Here is a 26,005-nt window from a genome sequence, read left to right as displayed (position 1 = left end):
TCAAAATTAACTTTCCTGCTTTGTGTCATATCAATATTGAAATATCTGTATAAAGACATATACTGAATAATCGAGTACGTTGCCCACGGCCGTTGTCACGTGTAGAAACGTAGTATTATCAGGAGTTGATATATGCAACTGAACCCATAAGTGATGGTGTGGGATTGCGTTTTGTATGGATCTCATTACAAAACCTGGGAAACACAGTGGTCAATGTTTTCCACAGGAAGTACTTGATACGGCCATGACGCCACGTTTTGTTAACTTTGCCAATCGTCATAGTCATGGATAGTCATGGATGACAACGCTAGTCCGTCTCGTACCGCCATTGCCCCGATATAAACCTCATTGAACATCTTTCGGAAAATGTTAGATGCCAAATTCTAGCTGGACCTTCTCCCGTTCAAAGTAACGAACTGAAGCATACACTGTATCGGGAATGGCAGAGGAATATGATGCTAATAATACAATGTTTGATTGGCAGTATGAGGAGGAGACTGGCAGATGTTTAAGTCCGAGGGATGGCTTCACATGATGCTGGTGTGGTCGCCTGTGGTGGTTCATACAATCACAACACCCACTGTATAAAATACAGACTTGTGGGGTAGTCATGGTAACCATACTTTCCAGTATTGTTGAAGTTCACGTGTTTTGTGTGTTCTTCTCAAATTGCAGTAATGTGTTACCATGTTTCAACTGCAGTTTTGTTTTTGTTGAAATCAGAGTAAAATGTATTACAGCTGCCATTTTAATCCGTGTAATTTTGGTTTTAAAAGCATATGCACCAACATGTGTTTTCGTATTCATCTGTAAAAAGTGGGTTATTGCACTATTAATGCTCATGGATATATTTCATTATGGCCTTGAGCATGAAGTCCAAATTCAATATCGTAACTTGTCATTTGTGGTATAACTGCCACGGGGCCTGTAAGCGAAGATGATTAATTTGTCACCATGAGTTTTCAATTTCTAATAAAATATTACATGAACATAAACTTAGTGTATTATTATAAACCATCGTGGAAACCAAAACCACACAAAGGAGCACTGATCCAGAGCAATTTCCGTGGAACCATTATCTGTTGATCTAAATACCCTCTTTGTTTCATTGGGTACAATGTGTGAAGCCCATTTCTGGTGTCCCCCACCGTGATGTTGCTGGAATATTGATAAAAGCGGCGTAAAACTAAACTCAGTCAGTCAGTCAGTCTTTGTTTCATTCGTACGCCGAGTGCACAGAACGCACGTCGGGTATAATTATAGATGCGCGCGGGTTTCCTCTTTCTATGAATAAACATTTACACAAAGCAAAGTTTGTAAACAACTGCTATGAAGTATCGAATCTTCGGGGAGTCGTGGGGTAGCCTACTTGTTAAAATGTTACATTGAATATCTGGGTTCAATCCCCAGATGGGTGCAGTCTGTAAAGCCCACTTATGGTGTCCCCGACCGTGATATTATTAGAATATTTCTCAAAGGGAGCAGAATCATATTCATTCGCAAAAGGTTTCACCACTAAACCACTTCTTTCGTAAAAGTTGCATTTTTTCTTTCTTTCTTTCTTTTTTTTTAACATTTTCTTGTGTTAGGGTCCCTCCACAACTACCCGTGAGGGTCCAGGTTAGAATGGACCTTCAGTAACCCGTGCTTGTCGTAATTAGAGGCGACAAACGGGATCGCTTGGGTGACACATGTCATCGGTTCCCAATTGCGTAGATCGATGCTCATGCTGTTGATCACTGGATTGTCTGGTCCAGACTCGATTATTTACAGACAGCTGGAATATTGCTGAGTGCGGCGTAAAACTAAACTCACTCACTCACTCATCCACAACATTTCAGTTTAAAAAACAACGATCCTCAATGATGAAAGAATTACACACACACTCACTCACTCACTCACGCACGCACGCACGCACGCACGCACGCACTCACTCACTCACTCACTCGCACTCACACTCTCATACACACACTACACACTCACCCTCACACATACACTAAACGCCAAAAGAAACGTTACCCCCTTCCTCAGTGACGGAGGTACCTATCTTCAGCTGGCGTTGTGATGCGTGGACGTCCACTTCTTGGTCTGTCTACGGTGACCCCAGTCTGACTGAATAAGTCTTATAACCGTGATGCGGTGGCATCCGAGGGCGTTGGCAACAGCATTGTACGTCGACCCCATCTGCACCACCCCAATGGCTCTTTCTCTCTTTCAGCTGTTAATCGTACTTGTGTATCATATCATGTATTCTGGGCTCTCTTCATACCCTATAGAATCATTCCACATGTGAGATGGATGCAAATACATGCTTTGACTATTGCTGCGTTTTGGCTATTGATAATGCTATGTGTACACAGAAAATGGAAAAATGTTATTTTGCAAGCAAATTTGTTAACAAAGATCATTGTAGAAGTTCCTAAACACTTTTTCACAATACCAAAGACACGTTTTACTTGTTTCCACTAATGCAAATCAGCAGAAAATGTTTTAAAAGACTGGAATCATAGGAATGATTATTTTACAATTTTACACACTCTACAACGAGTTTCTTGTTTTAATAGTAGAAAAATGGTGTCTTTAAATGGTTTATCTTTGTCTCAAAACAGAATTATATTTCAACCTTTCTTTTGGACATCTAAATAACTGTTGTTGGTCTATTTCGGCATGAACGAAAATAGGACACTCTAACTCTTCCGAAAAGGATGCATTTCACCTAATCATGAATGCATTTGAGAATGTTTTTCGTGATTTGCTTAAAGCTGTGTTGTTAAGCTTTCTTGTAAACTAATACGTTCTAACATGTGTTTGATAGTTTTTCAGTAATTCATAAAGGTAGGAGGGTAACGTTTCTTTTGGCGTGTAGTGTATATGTACTCTGTTACGTTTCCAAACATGTGTAGATCACTACCGTCGCCTGTATGTCTGCATTCTTTTGCAGCTTGTTTGATATAATACGGTTTGGTGCACACCGCACTAACCAATTAAACATTATTTCGCTATGCGTCCACTGTAATCCCGTGATTAGCTTTATCGTAAACCCGTAAACCTGTCGGGTATTTAGTGTGCGTGAGAAGTCCTACTTTTGTATTAACCCGACAGGTGCTCGTTTCGTTCCGTGTCCTTATCCGAGCAGCTATTTAAGGCAGCCGTCGGTTGGGATGGTGATAGCGTCAAAATGGCGACGAAGTGGACACACTGGTTGAACGAGCACGAAGCTCTTGTTGATTATGGTCAACAAGCTCCGTCTCCATCGAAGGATTTCTTCCATATATTTGTTACACCGAACGAGGTAATTTTGTAAATTTAGTATGGGTAAAGTGCACTTCTATCGCGATTTCACTTCCTTGTTTTTACGAATCGGGTCAACAGCTCGTCAACACTCAACAGTTCACACCCTCTCAAGTTGCATTCACTCTGTCTGTCATAGAATCAATAATGGATATTGACTGGCGGCGAAGCAGATTAGGCCAGGTTTAATTCATTTACATTGTTGTTTGTTTATGAAGTGATTGATCGTACAGTGCACACCCTGACTTTGGTTCAGTGGTGATTATCATACATAATATGTTTACGAGACACTCACCCATACTCGTGTAGAGTTTGCTATTTGTTTTGGTTTTTGTGGGGGGTTTTGGGGGTTTTTTTGGGGGGTGTTGTTTTTGCCTCGCTACAAAGTTACAGCAATACAATGACAGCCTGTATAATGGAATAAAGTAATTGAGTAAGTTAATCACAGTTACAGGTATTTTATAGACACCTGTATCTAAAGGTTCCAAGTAGTCTGTCATACAGACCCTGATACAAATATGCCAAATGTAGCCCATGCAAGTCTAGAATGTGTGGCAAGTCTAGATCTCCATAGTTTCAGGAAATAAAGAAAGTCTCTGGGCTCCTTTTATTTCTATGTTATTTTGATTTAAAAACTTTTTTCCTGTAAAATATGTTCATTTCAGAGACGTGCTGTGAACTGTCGTCAGTTGAGACATATATCATGTCAATAGTTTGGATGTCCTTTGTTTTTGATACACAATGCCTTCATGTTGTTCACAAGGATATAGCTAAAGACCATGCATGCAATCTTTCTGACTTTTCCAAGTGTTCAAGATTTAAGGGTCAAAATGACAAGAAACAATACCTCTGTATTTGTTCATAGAAGTTCATTTTAAGAATAATTAAAGTCTCCGAATGATAGCCATAGAAGTCTGGTCAAGACTCGATTATTTACAGACCGTCGCCATATAGCTTGAATATTGCTGAGTGTGGCGTAAATATAAACTCACTCACTCACTCATATGCTAATGGGGGGCAGTTGGATAGCCTAGTGGTTTAAGACTTTGATCGTCACACTGAAGACCCTGGGTTTGATTCCCCACATGGGTACAATGTGTGCAGCCCATTTCTGGTGTCCCCTGCCGTGATATTGCTAGAATAGTGCTAATAGCGGCATAACACTAAACTGACTCACTCAGATGCTAATTACCTTCAGTTTTGTGGTTAAGTGATTGAAAAGATTGTAATCATGTAAGCTTCATATTGAAATACATATATTATATTTTGTTAAAACAGTACATGAACATTATTATTTGTGCAAATTTATGCAGCTGTGAGTATTAGTTACTTGCCATGTCTCAGGTCACTGATATATCTCAGCAAACCCAGTGGCTTACTCATCAATGTATTTCCATATATCAAAAAAAAGATACTTGTGATATCATTTTAATAAGATTCATATATCAAGCATAACATTTAATATGATTCCCATTTTTTACACTGTTTAATAACAAGTCTTCCATGAGATTTGGGGAAAGACTTCTGCTCGTATACCCCTTAAATTCATCTTGCAAGGCCCTAACCTAAACCTAACCCTAAACCTAACTCTTATCTTACAGCTTCTAGTCGAATCAAGTTACCTGAATATATAGATATTTTCCCTCATAGTTAAAGTCTAAGGGTGATACAGATTTTTGCAGACTATGCTTGTCATAAAAAGGTGAATGACTGGATTGAATGCATCATCATTCTCACAAGTGCTAATCAGTGCTCAGTATGCTAATGTCACTTGTTTGCCTTGTCAGACATGATTGTTTACAGGTTGCATTCATACAGCTGCACTATAGCTGAGTGTAGCTTTTAAACAATTGAAGCACTGTGAAAATGTTGGTCACGGAGAGTACTTCGATCGGTGACCATGTTTGGCAGCTTGACTCTTGAATTTCTAGGACTTCTGTCCTGCACCTATGTGCGAGTGAGTTTGTTTAAAATTGCCACTGTTCACCCAGCAAAAAATGGGTACCCGGTGGTATAAGTCATATGACTATTAACTGTCTAGCACCTCACAGGCAACTTTGGTTATCCAGGGTTATAATGTCCATCATGTTGTATGCGCTTTGAGCATGTCCCTGCGGCGGGGAGTTCAGCGCGCTATAGTCGCCAATTATTATTATATTATAAATCATAATTATGCATGGAAAGGAGGAATGCATGTTGAGATTTGTCAGTTTGCTTTAACAAACAAATATGTCAGCAAATGAGTTCATCATATTAACTGGTTACTTTTAATCTGACAACCTGTAGCACGAGGATTAGAGTATGTGTTATTCCATGGTGTAGCTAAGTACAGCCATACATTGTATTCTGTATTATGTCTGAATGTAAATATGTGATGTATGTTTAATTTGTGGTTATTAAAGGTTATATATATTTTTGGGCAGTCACAGTCTGGATATTTGTATAAGCTAATTATGACAAGAAAATACTTTTTGAAAGCTTTGCAATGTTACATGTCCTTTTTGTGTTGCAACAGTTCATCTACCGACTTTGGAAGATAGTTCCTCCAACCCGCTCCGATTACCAGAACAATCCACCATCGGAAGTAAGGAACTCATGGGAGGACTTCCCCCTCGATGACCGCCTACACAGTGAGTGATAGGACTTCAGTATATACCGCAGGGCTTGATTTAAAAGATGTTAACCTACTTGCACCAGGTGCAACCTAAGATAAAAACCTAGTTGCACCTGCCAAATTCCAGTTGCAACATAGTGTGTTAAAACATCAGAGGTTTCGGTGCACATAAACATATTTCTGTCATGTAGTGCCATTGAAACCATAGCAACACAGAGACACAGCTGATCCCTGTTTACAATATTGAGCTATCATAGCCGCGACGTGTCTATGAATAGCAATGTTTCGTTGCCATAGCTATTCAAAGTTTAGAACAAAATGGAGCTGACATTTTTATGCATATATTGTTAGATTTATTGTTGATTTATTTCTCAATAGACTCAAGTTAGACTAATAACTAGGTTGCACTTTGCAAAATTGGGTTGCACCAGTGCAAGTAACAAAGCACTAAATCGAGCCCTGTACCGCAATACTCTTTCTAAGAACCGTTATACTGGGTAAAGAACGTATATGAAGTTCTTGTAATTAACTTTATGTTTTAAATTATAATCTACCCAGACTTTCGTTCACAACAGATGTTTTCCTTCATTATTCAATGACAAAATGCAGGGGTGGAAATAACTTTAAAATTGCTAGTGTACTTCAGTACAGTAGCACATGTAAAATCACTTGCCCTGATAATTTTTCCACTAAACTGGACGATTTTCTTGTTGATTTTTTTAATAAACAACATAATTAACATTTGAAAATTAACTGGACACCGGTACAGCGTGACATACACATTTGCTAACCTGACAGAAAAAACCGGGACTGGGGCGTCGGGCAATGGGTTATTTCTACCCCTGCAAAATGGCACACTGTAATACTATAAATTGTATAAAAAAAGTAAATGGAATCCCTGACCGTGCGACATAATTATGCGATTTCTGTTATCAAAACGTTAGCACATTTTTAGGGACTTATAATGTAGAAAATAGGATCGACATGTAATTAGTGTCACTGTCAAACACTGAAGTTCCCAATATATCACAATATGTATTGCAATACGGGTTCCTGGATCACAATATATTGCAATGCAATTTATTTGCCAATACACTGCCTTAGTGAGTGAGTTAGTTCAGTTTTACGCCGCACTCAGCAATATTCCAGCTATATGGCAGCAGTCTGTAATAATCGAGTCTGGACCAGACAATCCAGTGATCAACAGCATGAGCATCAATCTGTGCAATTGGGAACCGATGACGTGTCAACCAAGCCAGCAAGCCTGACCACCCGATCCCATTAGTCGCCTCTTACAACAAGCATGGGTTACTGAAGGTTCATTCGAACCCGGACCTTCACGGGTCACAGCCTTAGTGAGTATTTAGGATGAGTTTAAGTGATCAAGTTGGCATGGTTGCAATGGAATCAGATTTCATTAATCCCAAGTTTATTTATCCCTGCTTACTCAGGGATTTACCTTGAGACCTGTATTTGAGGGTCCGTGGGACTCATACTCTTAATTTACAGGGGTCCTGGACAACAAATTGGGGTCCCAGACACCTAAATATTATTATTAATACTATGTTGTAATATTGTTGTAATTCAGTTAGTGTTATTGTATTGTGTATCATGATCATCACATTGTAACAGTAATTAAATTGCAAATGTACCATAATCCAACTCAGTGATAACTGTGATGGCAAGTAACTAATACTCGAAAAGTATTTGGACTTTATTGCGTCCCTGTGGACGTGCTAATCAATTTCGTTGAGTCAGTTGTCAATTTTTATGAGTATAGGATGCAGGAATTCACATCCTGTAAATGCCTGCTTACTAAAACATGTTCTCAGAGTGTAATATTTCTTTTTTGTCCAAACTTTAATTTAACGTTTACAACCAAAGGCCAGACCAATTTTATTTCTTGTTTTACGGATCCACCTGTCTTATTTTTTCAAGAACAAGAAATAAATAAATATAAATTTTCCCACTCAAAAAATATAATCCTCATGTTATTATTGGCCCAAAATGTAAACTTACCCCCCGAAAAACGTTTTTTGATTGTTTAATTTTTTGCCCCATACGTCACTTCATAAATTGCCAAAATAAAATACTTTTAGAATTTGAAAGGAATTGACTGGTGATTTTTATTTTTTATTTTTTTACCATCCTGCCTTTAGATATTCTGAGGACAAAAATCTGTAAAACAAGAAATAAAACTGGTCTGGCCTAAACAAAATAATTCAATGTAAACTGCCCCACATGACTAGGCCATGCTGTGTTGATAACATTATAAAGACTGGTCTATTTTCTGATGAGGTTGTAACCCACAGATTAGCAACATATTGTTACTATAGCTTAGTAACACTTGATTAGATGACACTTGGTAATGATCAACGTTAGCAGTGCTCACATGTATACACAACCTTTTGACCTACCCATATGTATGTGTTATACAAGGCTACTGACCCTGTCCAACGTATGTTGTTAATCTAAGCAGGCTTTGATTTGAATGGTCATTGTAGGGTTCTACTCTCTTGTAACATGTCACAGTTGCATGATTAAAGTTAGTTCTTGGTGCCTGAATGCACTTAGAATACTCTTAGAAGTAATTTGTCTTATGTGTTTTATTCTATTTTGAAGTAAAGAGGATGGCTTCAGTGCTCATAGGCGCAGATCCAGCAATTTGCAAAGGGGTGTGTGATTTCAAACCCCTTGACACACGCGCGCGCACGCACACAACACTCACAACAAACAAACACACACACACACACACACAACACACACACACACACACACACACACACACACACACACACACACACACACACACACACACACACACACACACACACACACACACACCCTCTGGATCCGCCAGTGTACATTAAAGAATGGTTGCAGTGAACTGATTTATGAAATTATTATTTTTCCAAGTTATGATTCCAGCGTGGCTCATGGGTTAAAATACTGGAAATATTAATGCTCCATTTCTTTTTATTCATTTCATTGTGTTGTGTTGCAACATTCTCATATTAAAACATACACTAATGCTTAGTCTCTTAGTCTGTGGAAAACATATAATTTTGATAGAAACAAACAATTCATTTTAAATTGAAAAGAAGCCCCAGTGGGAACCCGAGGAAATCTAGACTTGCTTCATTTAGGGCTTTAGCCTTGCAGAAAGGGCTGGGCAGTAGGGAAAATAATGTAGTTCAGGGACAGTGAGACTATAAGCTAAAGTACTGTCGGAAATAAAATTTACACAATTGCAAATAGCATATGTCGAAATAACCCACTTCGGCCTAACTGGGCGTTCAGTGGGATGCGTAATACGATATTCAGAAAAGCATGTTTACTCGTAAAATCTGGCAAAAATAGCTGCCGAAAACAATAGATCAGACTAGAGATGGCAATAAGGTGGCTCAGCCAGGTATGACGACGGGCCGTCGACTCACCTGGCATGAAATGCAAGTGCTGCCTACAGGCACAAGGGGTCATCTCAAAGATATTTTGTGCTTTTTCATGTGTGTTGACTATGTCTCATCTATTGATTAACATCTTACGTGTCTTTCTTTCATATAGTTTCATATAGTTTATGTTGAGATATGTAAAAGAGTATGATACCTGAAAACCATAGAAACGCATCGTAGTATATAGGTGGCATGACCACCCGAAGATTGACAGGACTGGATATTATTTGTAAATTGTTATGACGTGCCGTGTACCTCCCCAGTATAATTGCCCTAAAGGATTATCTTATCTTAGCAGATATATCCATCCCCAAGCCCGACCCCAGGTTTTGCTTTTGCCCCTCCTATCTGTTTCTTTTTATAGTGACAGTGAGACTGCATGGTAGCTACATCCTTAATAGTTTCGGCATAAAAGTTATTATTTTTTACGTCAGCTATCGTTTATAATGAATCTACGTCTAATTTCAAATTGGACCTTTAAAAAGTGTCCTTTGTAATACAATATCGTCGCACACTAATTTGCATAAAGCCATGGTCTGTTCCAAATAAGTCTTTTTGGACTTAGAAAAAAACCGCATTGCTCATTTCTGCACTAATTTCCCCTCAGTAAAGTCCTTTTTCTCCGTTTCCTATCTCTCTACCACCGAGACTGTAGTTAGGCCGAACTTAGTTTAACAGATATTTCACACTTTCACATATCAGCTACATAAATTGTAGAGATAAATGAGAAAATACAGATTTTTTCTATTTCCGACAGTACTATTATAATGCATTATATACAGAAAATTTGACAGAATGGTTCCTGCAGTAAAAAGGTCTTTGATAGCTATCTGATTACAGTTGAATCCTACTACACAATTGTGTGTGTGGAAGTGTAAATGATACACCCATTATGGTTATCTTTGTATGAGGCTTACTATAAGTATAGACCGCCTCCGTGGTGTAGTTGTTAGAGCCTCTGCCCGGAGAGCGGAAGGTCGCGGGTTCGATCCCCGACCGAGTCATACCAAAAGACGTTAAAATATGGTACTTGTTGGTCCCTGCCTGGCGCTCGGCGTTAATGGGTACAAGGACTAGTCGGCTCGGAGTCAGTATATTGTGTCTGAGTGGGGTATTCCTGCTTCACTGCGGCATGGTATCTCAGTGGGCTAGCACTATAAAACCAGCTTCAGTCTGGGCTAGTACAAGCAACCGCACATACACATACACACGCATGCACGTCGTCATATGAGCGAAATATTCTCAAGCACGACGTTAAACCCAATTTCACCTTCACCTACTATAAGTATAATGAAACGTTCACATTGGCTCACAGCAGTCACAGCACATGATCTCATTGTGAAATGGAGCTGTGATGGCACATTGCCTAAATGTTTTTGATAACGATTTGCTAATGTATGCCTTGTGTACGTCCAGGGCTCCTGATATTAGCGGCGTATGTATGGCTAAAAAACATGCACGATACGGTAGGAAATAATTTAGAAAACGTAGCAGATAGGCACCACAGCAATGGTGTACGGTCTCAGAATCATTTACGGAGGTATTTATCTGAAAACAGATTTTTTTATTGTTTATGGTCCCATTTAGACAAGAATAGCAATGTTGTAGTGCATATATGAAACAAAACACAAGATTACTGATACTCCATTAAATTCCATTCAGTACTCTAAATGTACTCCTACAGTTTTCCAGTACTTCTATATTGAAAAAATAAGGAGTACGGCATTACTGCTGATGTTGAAACGTCATCTGGAGCCCTGATGTCTCTCTAACATTGTTCCTTAGTCCTGTCACAAGTCACTTGAGTGTCTTTACATCTGAACTAAAGTAAGGCCAGAAATGCTTGGAAAATGCTTTTTGGCAATTATTTGATAATGGTTGATATTTCAGATTCAAAACTCATATATAATCATTCATACAACCTCGACCTAATATGGCATATGTGTAATCACGATGTACCATTCCCTAATCATAATGATTACTCGTAAAATATCGAAAAACTTTTAAAACATTCCACGGTAGAAACACTTCTAAGAAACAATTACTGGAGAAACAAAGGGGGAAACCTCTCGTCAGCTATGACAGGGTTTACTATAGAATGTGTAAAGCCCTTAATTTGACATATAGTCAGGTTTACAAAGTTGTAAACAAATCAGTTACCTCAGGGGTCATGTCAAAATCAAAACCAGGTAGGAAACACAAACTTAATAGCTTTGATAAGGGTGTCATTCGCCATGCAGTTAATAAACTGTATGAACGCAAAATCCCACCAACGTGTGCTAAAATACAAGATGAGATCAAAGATACAATAACTGTCTTGAAAACAACATTTATTGTAGCTCTGGTAGAAATAGGGTTCAGGTACACCAAAAGGGGAGATGACAGAGCTGTGTTTAGAGAAAAGTACTCAATCCTGTCCATACGATCAGCATCAGGGTTTCAAATTCTATACCTTGATGAAACCTGGTGTAATAAAAATGACTCAACCGATCGGATGTGGCTTCCTTCAGATTGTTCTAAGGCACAAGTGTTACCATCATGCAAGGTAGATGCCTGATCATCTTGCATGCTGGTACCCGTAGCAAGGGACTGATTGGGGGTTGTGACTTTGTTTTTGAGGCCAAGAAATCTGATGGTGATTACCATAGCGATGGCAGGTATATTTGGATTGGTTCGAACATCAGCTTTTACCGCAGCTGGACGAACCAAGCGTTATCATATTGGATAACGCCAGTTACCATAACCTGCGTGTCACTGGTACCATCACACGCACCATGAGCAATCTCAAGGCTCAGTTGCAGGATTTTCTCACTTCCTGTAACGTGCCTTACAGGCAATCAGAAACAAACCCCCAGCTCATGGAAAAAATACAGCAGCACAAAAAGTCAATCCAGTACATCACTGATGAACTAGCAGCAAAACTATGCCACATAGTTCTGCGCACACCAGTACGGCACTGTGAGCTCAATCCCATCGAGCTGATCTGGGGTAACTGTAAGAATGTTATTGCTCGCAATAATACCACATTCAAGCTTTCAGACGTTAAACAGCTTGTGTATACTTATTTTGTGAGAATTATCCCAGAAGTGTGGCAAAAGGCTGAAGATCGTGTTCTCAAAATCGAAGACGAATACCGTCTGCGGGATGGCGTTAACATCAGCCGAGTTGCACCTGTTGTAATTCCGCTAGAGTCCTCGACCAGCAGTGATACTGACACTTGATATTTGAGACAGTCCCTGACATGCATTGCCCGTGCGTTACATGTACGCTGTCACCCTGTCTGCCTGCCAGGTGGGTCACAGTATAGTGAAATACTGGTATAAATTTGAAATGAATTGTTTTGCAGAGATATCAAGTCGCATGTTGCCAGTTCTGTGCTCATACACAAAGTGAAACTTCTATGGGTGAACAAGATTATCTATGCGATTTGAATAAGACTTTTTTATGTAATTATTTTGAATGAAACTGCTACAAGAGTTCCATCTTTTTCACATATAGATGTTCCAAAAAATAAACTTTTTACAATCATTTATGTAATTTAATTAGTTGAGGCTATATGAATAATTATAGTCTGTATTTCAAAACTACAGTTTGTACTTAAAATATTTACAAATGTTGTTAAAACGTCAAAATTTCCTCCTGTGAAGTCACCCCTCAAGTGCATTTTTTCATCTGAGCTTTAATATCCAACTAGGTAGAGTCATACATGTATCATATATGTGCTTTTATCTGGTGTCAAATTCATCATATTGCTATTGACGCCAAAAAGCATTTTCCAAGCATTTCCGTCATTACTTTAGTTTGTTGTTTATCCAAGTGAGATTCGCTTAGCGTATTCGTCACTACTGACGCCTTACATTGTATTCCTTGCAGTCCTAGTGTCCCTGTGTCCCTGTGTATGACTGTAGCACTGTTCCCTTTGTATGGTTCCTATACGGTTGGGGCAGTCATTTAATGTTCAGATTGTGGCTTCAAATTCTAGTTTCTGATTAATGTCACTGAAATAGTGGCCCTCCCTCCCTCCGTCCTTTCCTTCCTTACTCACTCACCCAAAAATCCAAAGACCCACCCAACTCACTCACTCACTCACTCACTCACCTATTAAGATTTTATGCCACTGTTTGCTGTGTATGTCTGTTACGCTGTTTCCCAGTGGCTGACTAGAACACTGTTCCTCTCTGTATGACTGTAACACTGTTTCAATATACAGGTGAGCTACAGCGAGTGGGTGGCAGCAAGACGCTGGACTACTTGCTCAACCTCGCCAACGGCCACTTGGACTATCTCCCTCGTCTTCCACGCAACGTCCTCATCCAGATCATCATGATGCTGGACCTGGAGGACATCAAGGCTCTGAGTCTCGTGTCACATTTCTTCAAAGAGGTAAATGCACGGGGCAAACCACCATCAGCAATGGATTTGTCGAGCTCGAATTACTCCAAGTTTGAAAAGCACCAATTAAAATGTCAGAGGTAGAAAAAAAATATTTGAAGTATACCATTGGGCTCCAAACAGATAATTTGTGTGTGCCTTTGAAAATTGAAACATTCAATTTATTGTTCAATAAATCAGTAGATATCATGGAAACGTGGGCCTAGATTTTTGAAGCTCTCTTAGCGCTAAGATAGTCGTAAGTGCCATACATTAACATTGGCTTACGACTATCTTAGCGCTAAGAGAGCTTCGAAAATCTTGGTCCTGCTAACTTCAGCAGTGGAATCCTGAAGACTATCACGGTTGCAAGAATAGTTCAGTCACTTTTGTCCTAGACCCATAAACTAACCCACAAACTAAGTTCTCATCCTCACCAGTGTTAAACTGACAGTGAGTTCAAGAGTGCCAGTTTGATGTGATGCAAAAATAGGTTTGAAGTCATTTCAGTTATTCAAATTTATCGTATTTTCCATTACATGAATCATGGTATTATTTTTATAATTTTGTTTGTGCCGCAAATTCGTGTCTTTTCAATATTTACTGTGCCATTGCATGCAAGTTCAGCATTATGTCAATCCCTGAATGGTCTTATAGTAGGAGGGCGATCCTAGTGGTTAAAGAATGGTCAATGTGTGAAGCCCATTTCTGGTGTCCCCTGCCGTGATATTGCTAAAAGCGGCGAAAACAAAACTCAGTCAGTCAGTCTTATTGTAGGGATTTCAAATTTCCCAATTCCTGTTATTTCAGTCATGATTAATTTTAAGGCAACTTGTGTACACTTCATTAATAACAGAGGGACACAATGGAAGAGGCAAAGTTATAAAATACTGCAATGAAACAATATTAAAGTACCTCCTTTTTAAAATATAAGAATTTAAATGTTTTCCCCAGTTTTCCTGCTAGGGGCACTTTTGTTTTATTTAGTTTTAGATCAGTCCCTGTTTGTTGTAGTTGTGTAACTGCAATGAACTGTGGGAGAAGATCTACAGACAGAACAGTGAGACGCCAATCACAGACGAGTTACAGAGTCTTGCTAGGGAGCATGGCTGGAAGGATCTGTTCTTCACCAACAAGCTTCAGTTGCAGGTACATACTTTCACTTTACTGTTGTTTGTTTGTTGTTTAACACAACACTCAGCAACATTCCGGCTATATGGCGGTGCTCTGTAAATAATCGAATCTGGACCAGACAATCCAGTGATCAACAGCATGAGCATCGGTCTACGTATTTGGGGTACAATGACATGTGTCAGCGAGCCTGACCACCCCGTGGTCTTACAACAAGTGGCTAAAGACCAATTCTTACCCAGCTCTTCATATCTGACACAAGCATCTTAGTGAAATAGAGCAGAATCACTAAACTTGTAGACTCCTTAGAATTGAGCCAGGCTTTGAAAGGAATCTGGTCAAGATTCGACCAAGGTCATAGTTATATGATTGTCAGTTTCCGAGTCATGTTAACTTGACCAGCTCAGAAAGTATATTAAAATGAAAAACAAGATATTACCCACCTCATCAAATTTTGTTTTCATTGATGTCAGAGATATTAAATTTTTAAAGATAATTGTCAAAAATAGTTGTATCATTTTCTTTTCAACATGGTGGGAAGATTGTTATCCAGAGAGGATATCCTAACATGGGCTTTACATGGATCAAAGATGATAAAATCTCATGAGAAAGATTTTGGAATTTTGTTTTTCAAAATGCTTAACTCTTTCCATTCGAAGGACGAGATGTCCCGGCTGAGGGGTCACAACCCTTCAATACGAGACTATTTCTAGCAACATGACACTTACATACGAGGGACGTGATATCACGTCTCCATGGTTGCAACGGTTGACATGGACCATTCATGACTAACATAACATCAAAATCCATATGAACTAAAATGTTTCCAAACATCTTTATTCACTTTCATTAAACTATTTCAGACTAGTAGAGAAAAAAATAGGTCGTCTTTAGCACAGAAACATTGGAAATGCAGTATTTTTCTAAAAGGAGAAACATAATTGAACTTAAACATCAGTTTGGTAATTATGACATTTTATTTCAATCCAGTGACTACACTACGGTGGAAGAACAACCACAATTTAGTAGATTTATGTCATCACTAGAATTATAGGGTCATGACATCCAAATCCAAAGAACGATGAAACGAGTGTGACCTGTGGTAACAACTATAAGAACAGTCAAATGTCAAAGTACATTGCTAACAATCAAACGTCAAATGTCGTAACAGCTACTCTCATCATCACAAATGGCAGATAGAGCTTAGCTTGCAGTCTGATACGATTTTCAACGACCAGCCATTTAATGCTGTATCTCGACCGAATGTCAAGATCATATAGCATGTGGTTTTGACCAAGGGAGACAATCAAGAAAATCCTAAAAATTACACTGTCACAAAGTACACAAATTGCATTTGAAGGACGAGGATACACGACCAGAAAACTGTGAAATATGTTTAGAATGAGTAGACGAGTTATCACGTTCCTCGTATGGAAACATTGTAAAAAATCCGACGTCATATCTCGTCCGTCAAATTCAGAGGCTACAGCTGGAAAAATCTGATTGTATGCAAGGGTTTTATGTGCAGCTGTGAAATTCTTTCGTCGTATGGAAAGAGTTAATGCAAATATTGCTGGACTTATCTAAATAATGTTTGATGATGAGCTCTGCTCTTAAAATTATTTAATAACAATAAGTCTGAGGTCAAGGGCAGCAGTCATGCTTTTGCAATATAATTATATTTGTATATAATTTTTCTAAGACATGGTTGCCCCTACAGGCATGGAGTTGTATTTTTGCATGTATCTTACACATTTTTTTACTTGAACTGTCAGTGTCATGTCTGTCAAAGCTCAAGTTATTTTGAGGTTATCATAATCTGGACTGTTGTTCGTGTCATCAACCACTGGTTTGCTGCCTAGCAACGAGTGTTTTCAATGGAGCATAATAATGCTTTAACATATCTGAATTTGGCACAAAAAACAATGACACGTCTTGTTATACTGGCAGGGCAGTATGGTGAAGAGCACACACAGCTTTACTGTAATGTTAATAATAATAATAATAATATTAATGAGAGTGCTTATACCCATAATACTCCACACCACAAAGGGGCATGCTCAAAGCGTGCACAAACAGCACAACATTATTACCCAGACAACCCAAGCTGCCTGCTAGGCTCTAGAAGGTTATAGTCACATGACTTATCCCACCGGGTACCCATTTTTCTGCTAGGTACTGGTGTTTCAGTGTGGTGCCTAAATGAGAACGTCATAAAACATTTTTGAACGAAATTCTTAGTTATATGTGTTTCCCTGTAACGCTGGTCATATGAGATGACCAAATGGATACGGGTGGTCAGGCTCAGTGACACCATTGACAACATGTCAGAATACCCTATTGCTTGTCTCAGTTGTTATAATGTCAATCCCTGGTTTTTCTGGTCCAGGCTTGATTATTAAGTGGGATAACACACTTTATGGATATTGCTGCAACAAAAATATTAAGAGTGCCTTGGTAAAACGGGGACAATGAGAAGGCAGAAAAATCATCTTTTGATGTTAAACGGATAATCTTGGTTCATTTTTAGCATTAATGTTTCATTTGCCAGGTTACATATAATTTGACCCGTGAAGGTCCGGGTTAGAATGAACCTACAATAACCCATGCTTGTCATAAGAGACGACTAACGAGATCGGGTGGTCAGGCTCGCTGCCTTGGTTGACACATGTGATCGGTTCCCAATTGTGCAGATTGATACTCATGCTGTTGATCACTGGATTGTCTGGTCCAGACTCAATTATTAACAGACCGCCGCCATATAGCTGAAATATTGCTGTGTGCAGGGTAAAACTAAACTCTCTCTCTCACTCACTCACTCATTTACATATAATTTGCTTACTGGTATGTGGTACAGACAGTCTTCGTGTTGAACAGATATTGGTGAATGATTGATGGCTGTTCTTATGTCATTGTATCCCAGGTCATGGGACATTGCTCATATTTTGTAATCACTGGATCATCTGGTCCAGAATCTGTAAATTCCAGGCCTATGTAACTATTAGTGTTGGGAATTGGTTAAAATCTCATAATTGATTATTGGTTCATTACAACCGATCAATCGTCGAAAACAATTGGTTATCGTCATTTATGAAATGTTCCTGGTTATTTTTGTAAATGCTCAAATAAGAAAAAAAAACATGTAGTTCTTTGGTGCAAAATTTCATATCATTAAAGGATGACAAGTATGTAAGGAACAGAAATTTTAAGTCTTTAAGATATATTCAATCATGACTTGGAACGAGCTTGTAGTGCTTATGAAATGTAACAGACAAAACCAACCTTGTGAAATATATTGTTTATGAAAACAAGTGTTCCAGAATTGTTTGTGGTCGATTATGAGAAAACATGATCGATTGCTTGGTCGTATAGTCACTGCGACCAATCTTCGATTATTTCAATTAATCGGACCACCACTAGTAACTATAGCTGGAATATTTTCTGATAAGCAGCAATCAAATCAGAAATGATCAGGGGTAGCTCAGGACATCAGTAGTCTAAATCACTCTGCAGGGATTAGGAAAGGCAGGGGCCATGGGCCATTTTGCACATTAGAATAAAAAAGGCCCATTAAATTTTTTAAGTTTACCACTGATACAAATCTAAATTCAGAAAATGGCTAATAATCCTGAAAATGGCCCATTGTCAAAGTTCTCTATCCCAATCCCTCCACTGAGATTAGGCTGGCAGAGTTGTGTCCCTTGCCCATGCCAGGAGTTTATGATCAGGGGTTGAATTCCTCTACTTTCTCTGATCATAGTTCTGTTATAAGCCATGCTAATGGATTTTGTGGAAGTCATCTAAGACCTGGAGCACTACAGGCTTTCATCCCAATACCAGCTGACATGGAAATGTAACTAACATACTGCTCACAGTGGCATTTGATAAAAATTTACTTACCCACCAGAAATAACAGTGAAGGACTAAAAATGTGTCGTCTTTTTCACAGAAACATTTGCGACGCCAAGCGGAAAGGCAAGCCCCAGCCAACCAGGCCTTCCTGACCCAACCAATGGAATAGAGACAATGCTCAGAGCAGCTGAGGTAGTCATCACATCCGTCCATCTTGTCTGTCTACCTCCAGCCAATCAAAGTCCAGCTTTTGCATCACATGACCTTATCTTGAGCAGATGGTAAATGTCTGGGTCAGGCATTGTAGGTGTAGGTGTTTGTGCTTAACTACAGAATGAGTTGATTGGAAAGGTTAAATTTGAATTGTTTTGTTTGACTGTCTTGTTAATGTGAATATTAAGGTCATCAACAAGGTATTTTTTTAACACCATCCATCACAATGAAGGAGGTTATTTGTTTGTTTGCTGTTACAAGAACTGATGATACAGGACACTTTTACATTCATGCCTTTGGGAGAAAGCTGTCAGGTGATAACTGGCAACGTATGTCTGTAGTCTTCCTACATTTAATGGGTTAAAACTATTCTAATAAACTTTCTCACATGTCGCATTATTACATAAACATAGTACACTTTCACTGCATATTCACTGAGCCATATCATTGTTTAGAAAAAAAACACTACATTTCAATTAAAGATTTGGATAGCTTAGCAATTCACTATAAGCATTAGGCCAGGTGATGACTTGTGTCACCCTAAACTGACCTGAGGTCATACAGTCAAATGATTCATTCTGATGAAACTGAGAATTGCTCATGAGCCAGGGTAAAATATGGCATTTCCTGCTGTGTTAGAAGTTCCTTGTACTTGCCAGTTCCACAGTTTCCTAATACCTTAAGGGCACACTATGAATATAGATCTAAGAGAAGGGGTATTATTGGTTGTAAATTTCAGGATTATGAGTATGAACAAATTTTGAGTGAAGTTAGTGATAAAGAGGGATAGGGATACTGCTAGTGATGTAAAGTCCAAATGGAATTAATTGTAGGTGACGGTTTGAAAAAGTTATCGTAATCGAGGGATCCTAATATGCCTACAAGAATGCCTTATACGATCCAGGATTTTGAAAAGGGGATGCACAAAATACCCAGTTCATGAAGTTAAATTTACTTGAGTGTACAGTTAACATGCACAGTGTATGAAAAGATAGGGGATGAGAAGATACCCCTGCATCCCCCCTCTGGATCAGCAACTTGCTACTTATGTATTATGATGACATAATCAAATGTGCTTTTGCTTAGTTTTCATATTATCAACATAATCAGCAGCATTAAGTGTCATTAAATATGCAGAGATGCTTATTGCTGTATGTGTTCATGGAGTGTTTGGAGTAGTGGTGATGTTTGGTTGACATATCTTGTTGCGTTTGGATGAAGGAACATATTTACTTATGTTCAATTTTGTTGTGCTTGAAAATATGGTTCGGTTTGTAATTAGTATCATATGGAAAGGAAGGGTCCTTTTTGTTCAATCCGAACTTCGTAATTTTAGAAATACGGAAATGGTTCAATTATATTCTTAACTTAAATGCCTGTTTAGTTGTTTATTTCCATCCTTTACTGTATAGTTCTGTTCAGTTCTATATAGTTATGTACAGTTCTGTACACTTTGGTATAGTTCTGTACAGTATCAAATGGATCACTGCCAGAATATGTGTTCAAAGAGGATTTGTCTTCTCAATGCAAGTGCAAATTTACTGCAAAACTCTTATCAGTCATTTGAAACAAATTGTGCTCTGGATAATTTGTAGACTTGTTCCAAGACAGAGTTGTTGGATAGTCTCAAAGTCACTAGGCATTTGGTTTGGAATTGACAAAGGACCAACCGGTAGTATTAGTTTCGGTCTAAGTGGCATTGAACAGGCTAAAGTGAGGAATGAAACAGAGATCCTAGATCATATGCCAGTCTGCTGCAGTATCTGTTAGACATGTACATTCCAGGAAAATTAGATCAAGCGAAAAACAAAACAAGTTGTTTAAGTCACTGCGTGAATATATTGATGTTTCTTTGTTACATAATGTTTTCAGGATTTTTCACATTTCATATTTTCAGGGTCAGTCTAATACATGCCCATGAATTAAAATATTAAATATGTTGGGCACAGGGTATTTCTGCTGTCTTTCTCAAGTCTGATATGATTGTGGCTGGGGCATTCAATGAAATTATTATTCACTGTCACATCACAGTGAGTGCATTCAGGGTAGACGTCTTTATCAACCACATGTTACTAATCATTTAACACACTTAGTGTCCATGCTTGTCGTAAGAGGCGACCAATGGGATCAGCGGCCAGATTTGCTGACATGGTTGACATATGTCATCATATCCCAATTGCATAGGTTGATGCTCATGTTGTTGTTGTCTGCTTCAGACTCAATTATTTACAGACCTCCGCCATATAGTTGGAATATTGCTGAGTGTGGCGTTAAACAACAAATAAACATTGTGTCCAAGTAAAGTCATGCAATATGGCTCCCTCATGTTCTCACAATGAACCATTTTCCTGATTGTCATATCAAAAGGTCAAACTGGGTTCACATGGCGGCCAGTAGATACAGCAGTACATAGTTGCTGCCACCTTGTGGTGACTGATGTTGTTAGTGGTCACCTTGACACTGTAAATGCTCACCAAGTTATCTCCCTTTGATTACAATCAATGGCAGGTCTTGAAACAAGCTTTAGCCAGAAGACAACGATCACACACCAGTCAGCCTTTCTCTCGTCAATATAACAATTGACTCGAGCTGATTTAAAACCCTCCTCATTATTTTTGTATGAATCTGATTGAGAATGAATCCGTCCTTGCTTTTTTGCAGTACTTTTTTATACATACTGTTTATGTAGCGAGATCTTTGCTTTCTGCTTTAAGAGTGTGCCTTCTGTGCTAATGTTGTGATAATCATAACTGAAGTCATTCTTACTGGATACATTGCAAACATATTCCTGAAATATTGTTTATTTTGTCAAAGTTATGAATTCTTAGCACTGAATTTTGTGAAATGTGGATGTTATGATATTGTTGTTATTTGAGTTTGTTATTATTGGTATTTTGGTCAGAAATAAGAGGAAAAAATGCCTGATTATGTTGGGATTATTCTTTGGTTTTTATAAAATGAATTGAGCACATTGCCATGTGAAAATATGATTACAGAAATTAAATGTCAGTGCCTTTAACAAAATGAAATGAACCAGGTTCAACAGTGCCAAAGCATAACACCAGATATTGTTTAATTGTGTCATTCAACTCCTATACTAAACAAAACAAGTTAGGGATCGTGAATATATCAGGGGATATGTTTTGTATGTAGTGAAGACCTGTTGAAGAATTTAATAAAATATTATCCCAATATATTCATGGTCTTTAACTTTTAGTTCAGTGTATTATGGCCAGATCTACAGGTTGGTTTTTTAAAGGGCAGTGTGGTAGCCCAATGGTTAAAGCATTTGACTATTACAGTCATGACATGTGTTCAATTCTCTGCATGGTTGAGGTGTTTCCAGGAATGCTATTTTGTATTGCTGGGGTCATAATTGGTGAATATTGCTAAAAAGTATAAAAAGACAAACTGACTCAATCCCTCCTGTTTCAAAAAATTGTTGCATCATCTTTATTGGTCATGATGCAAGAGGAAAGATAACAATTTATAACATTGAAAATACAAACAGAGCATATTAAAGCACATTTTTAATCAACAGTTTTAATATGGAACAAATTTGTACCTTTGGAAAATTAATTACATGTCAAACAAAACATAGAATGGTCATGCAGAAATGTAAAACAAGAATGTAGAATGGCAATGCCATCATGTAAAACTAGAATGTAGAATGGCAATGCCATCATGTAAAACTAGAATGTAGAATGGCCATGATGACGTGTAAAACAAGAATGTAGAATGGCAATGCCATCATGTAAAACTAGAATGTAGAATGGCCATGATGACGTGTAAAACAAGGATGGGGGAATGGTCATGCAGAAATGTAAAACAAGGATGTAGAATGGCAATGCCATCATGTAAGACTAGAATGTAGAATGGCCATGATGATGTGTAAAACAAGAATGTGGAATGGTCATGCAGAAATGTAAAACAAGAATGTAGAATGGCAATGCCATCATGTAAAACAAGAATGTAGAATGGCCATGATGACGTGTAAAACAAGAATGTAGAATGGCAATGCCATCATGTAAAACTAGAATGTAGAATGGCCATGATGACGTGTAAAACAAGGATGGGGAATGGTCATGCAGAAATGTAAAACAAGGATGTAGAATGGCAATGCCATCATGTAAAACTAGAATGTAGAATGGCCATGATGATGTGTAAAACAAGAATGTGGAATGGTCATGCAGAAATGTAAAACAAGAATGTAGAATGGCAATGCCATCATGTAAAACAAGGATGTAGAATGACCATGATGACATGTAAAACAAGAATGTAGAATGGCCATGATGACGTGTAAAACAAGAATGTAGAATGGCAATGCCATCATGTAAAACTAGAATGTAGAATGGCCATGATGACGTGTAAAACAAGGATGGGGAATGGTCATGCAGAAATGTAAAACAAGGATGTAGAATGGCAATGCCATCATGTAAAACAAGAATGTAGAATGGCCATGATGACGTGTAAAACAAGGATGGGGAATGGTCATGCAGAAATGTAAAACAAGAATGTAGAATGGCAATGCCATCATGTAAAACTAGAATGTAGAATGGCCATGATGATGTGTAAAACAAGAATGTGGAATGGTCATGCAGAAATGTAAAACAAGAATGTAGAATGGCAATGCCATCATCTAAAACAAGGATGTAGAATAGTCATGCTGAACATATAAATAATAGGATATAATGCATGTATACTTTGTCATGTAACCAAGGTAACATGATCCATATATGTATCAATTTAAACTTTACTGGTTTTGAATATATTCTCTGTGTGCATCGTTAGTTTGTTGCTAAACTATTTTTGTTGTTCACTATTTCCTTGAAAATATTATGCCATTAATGTCATATTGGTGTGCCTGAATTATCCAAAGAAACACTGTACATAATCTTCAAATCAGTTGTGGTTATATTTTAACAGAAAGCATTTGTGATACTTCAGCTGCTGACAGCAGTTTTACAGTCCACCGTCTTAACCCGTTTCTTCTTAACCCTTTCTCATTCAAACCTTTACAACATAGGCATCGCTCTTATTCCATTTCTTCTTAACCCCTTCTCATTCAAACCTTTACAACATAGGCTTGTTATCCAAGTTAACATACTTCATTGTGCCTATTCTCATTGAAGTGAGATGTTTTACTCCAGTGAAATCTCTTTCATCAGCATTCTAGTTGGGTTGAAAACAACAAAGCATATGATTTTATGGATAACAATTTCATATTTATTAGTAGATTGACATTTCCATGAAGATTCTTGTGCCGTTATCAAGCTGAATGTTTTGATGATGCTAAAACTTGACAACAGTGTGGGAATCTGAGGGTTTTATCTTGCAGTACAAAACTGGTTCAGACAATGAATTTCAAGGGTCTTAACAGAAAACATTTGTCCAGTAATATAATGAAATGGTTTAAAGTGCTAAACCACAGACGTTTTAATCATTTCAAGCACAGGAACCTTATACTTAATATTCTGTTACAAAGTTACAAAGAATTTTTGTGTGACGTAAACCACTAAATCTACATTGTTTTATGCAATAAGTTATTATCCATTGACTCACATGCTTTGTGCTCTCTCTGTGTGGAGATCTGATGATCAATCCATCTCACACCGGAAGTCTCCTCCAGTTTTGGATGGAAAAAATGAGCATATTACAGCATCGGGACCATCTGCGATAAAAACAAAAGTAACATGCTTTGGTAATAATGCATTACACCGGAGTCCACCATAATCTATTGTGCACATACAATGTCCATGAAGTACTTCCTGGGTCATTTACCTGATGCCTCAGTCAAATTAATTTTCCCTTGGGCATGCACGCTGCTTCTTGCATGAACTTAACATCACCTTACCCTATAGGTAGGTCTCTGGTGTAATGCAGGTGTACTGTACACGATAGAATTAGTACCATCAAAACCAACAGTAACATTGCTTACATTCAGCATCGGTGTCAGTCTCTGATTGAATAGGTGCATCTAGCAGTGAAGATGTCATCCATCAGATTGTTGCTTCCCAACATCCATCAGATATCTTCAGATGTAGTATAATTGAAAAGGACTTTGTAAGAGTTTTGGTATTAAAATAGTCCTAATTTTCTCTCTCATGAGCTAGAATAAGCAAAAGGTTCTCTGACATAAATCCCTCCCTGTCTCAGTGTGTTTGTCTCAGTTTGGTTAATAAAGAAATGTTACAATTGCAGCATTTTGTGTTTATCTTGTGTGTCACAAAAGATTATTGAAGCATCAGTTGTTGATGCTTGTACAGGCATGTCATGCAAGAGTTGACTGACCCATGAAGATCCAGGTTAGTATTGATCGTCAGCTATGATATCGATGCTTGTGGTGATAGACTCAGGGTTTGATGGTGAGACACGCTGGCTTGGTTCACACGTCAAAGTATCCCAGTTGCAAAGATCAATGCTCATGTTGTCAATCACTTGCACTGTCGGGGCCAGATTCGATTATTTACAGATCGCTGTGATATGGCTGGAATATTGCTGAGTGTGATGTTAAATAACAAACTAGCAAGACTTCACTGATACGTTCTGAACCTCATGCACTTAGATTGAATAAAATGGCAATGGATGTTTTGTTGTGAACATTACATGAGGTAAATACACTCGAAAAGTCAACCAGTTGAGTAAATTATAACTCTTGCAAATCATTTTGGATGAACCCGGACTCGTTGCTTCCAAACAGCAATCTGCAAGCAAGTTCTTGATCACTGCAAAATTTGCCATTTTCCAAAGATCACGGACCCCTGTGATGACTTCTCACAACAAAACGGTTCGTGAAACAAGACTGAAACTTTTATGTGAGGATTTTAGCTTAATCAGTTCTCCAAACCAGTTGTGGTTATATTTCAATTTAAAGCATCTGTGATACTTCAGCTGCCTACAGCAGTTTCACAGTCCACCGTCTTAACCCATTACTTCTTAACCCTTTCTCATTCAAACCTTTACAATATACTAAGCTTGCTATCCAAGTTAACATACTTCATTGTGCCTATTCTCATTGAAGTCAGGTCAGATGTTTTACTCCAGTGAAATCTCCCAGTTTGTTTCATCAGCATTCTAGTTG

General features: G+C 38.2%; 1 protein-coding gene across 1 annotated transcript; it reads left to right on the top strand.

Annotated features, from left to right (window-relative positions):
- The first annotated feature begins 3,154 nt into the window (after positions 1–3,154).
- Positions 3,155–21,123, top strand: LOC124272007 (F-box only protein 36-like). The gene is made up of 5 exons (XM_046707178.1): positions 3,155–3,292; positions 5,807–5,921; positions 13,568–13,740; positions 14,743–14,877; positions 18,809–21,123. Exons 1-5 carry the CDS (start codon positions 3,179–3,181, stop codon positions 18,878–18,880), a joined length of 609 nt encoding a protein of 202 aa, XP_046563134.1. The 5' UTR covers positions 3,155–3,178; the 3' UTR covers positions 18,881–21,123.
- Positions 21,124–26,005: the final 4,882 nt, after the last annotated feature.

This window comes from Haliotis rubra, unplaced genomic scaffold (genome assembly GCF_003918875.1).
Source record: "Haliotis rubra isolate DU_JTF1 unplaced genomic scaffold, ASM391887v1 Scf1651, whole genome shotgun sequence".
NCBI lineage: Eukaryota > Metazoa > Mollusca > Gastropoda > Lepetellida > Haliotidae > Haliotis > Haliotis rubra.
Note: the sequence above shows the minus strand (reverse complement) of the source record. Positions and strands in the feature narration are given on the sequence as shown.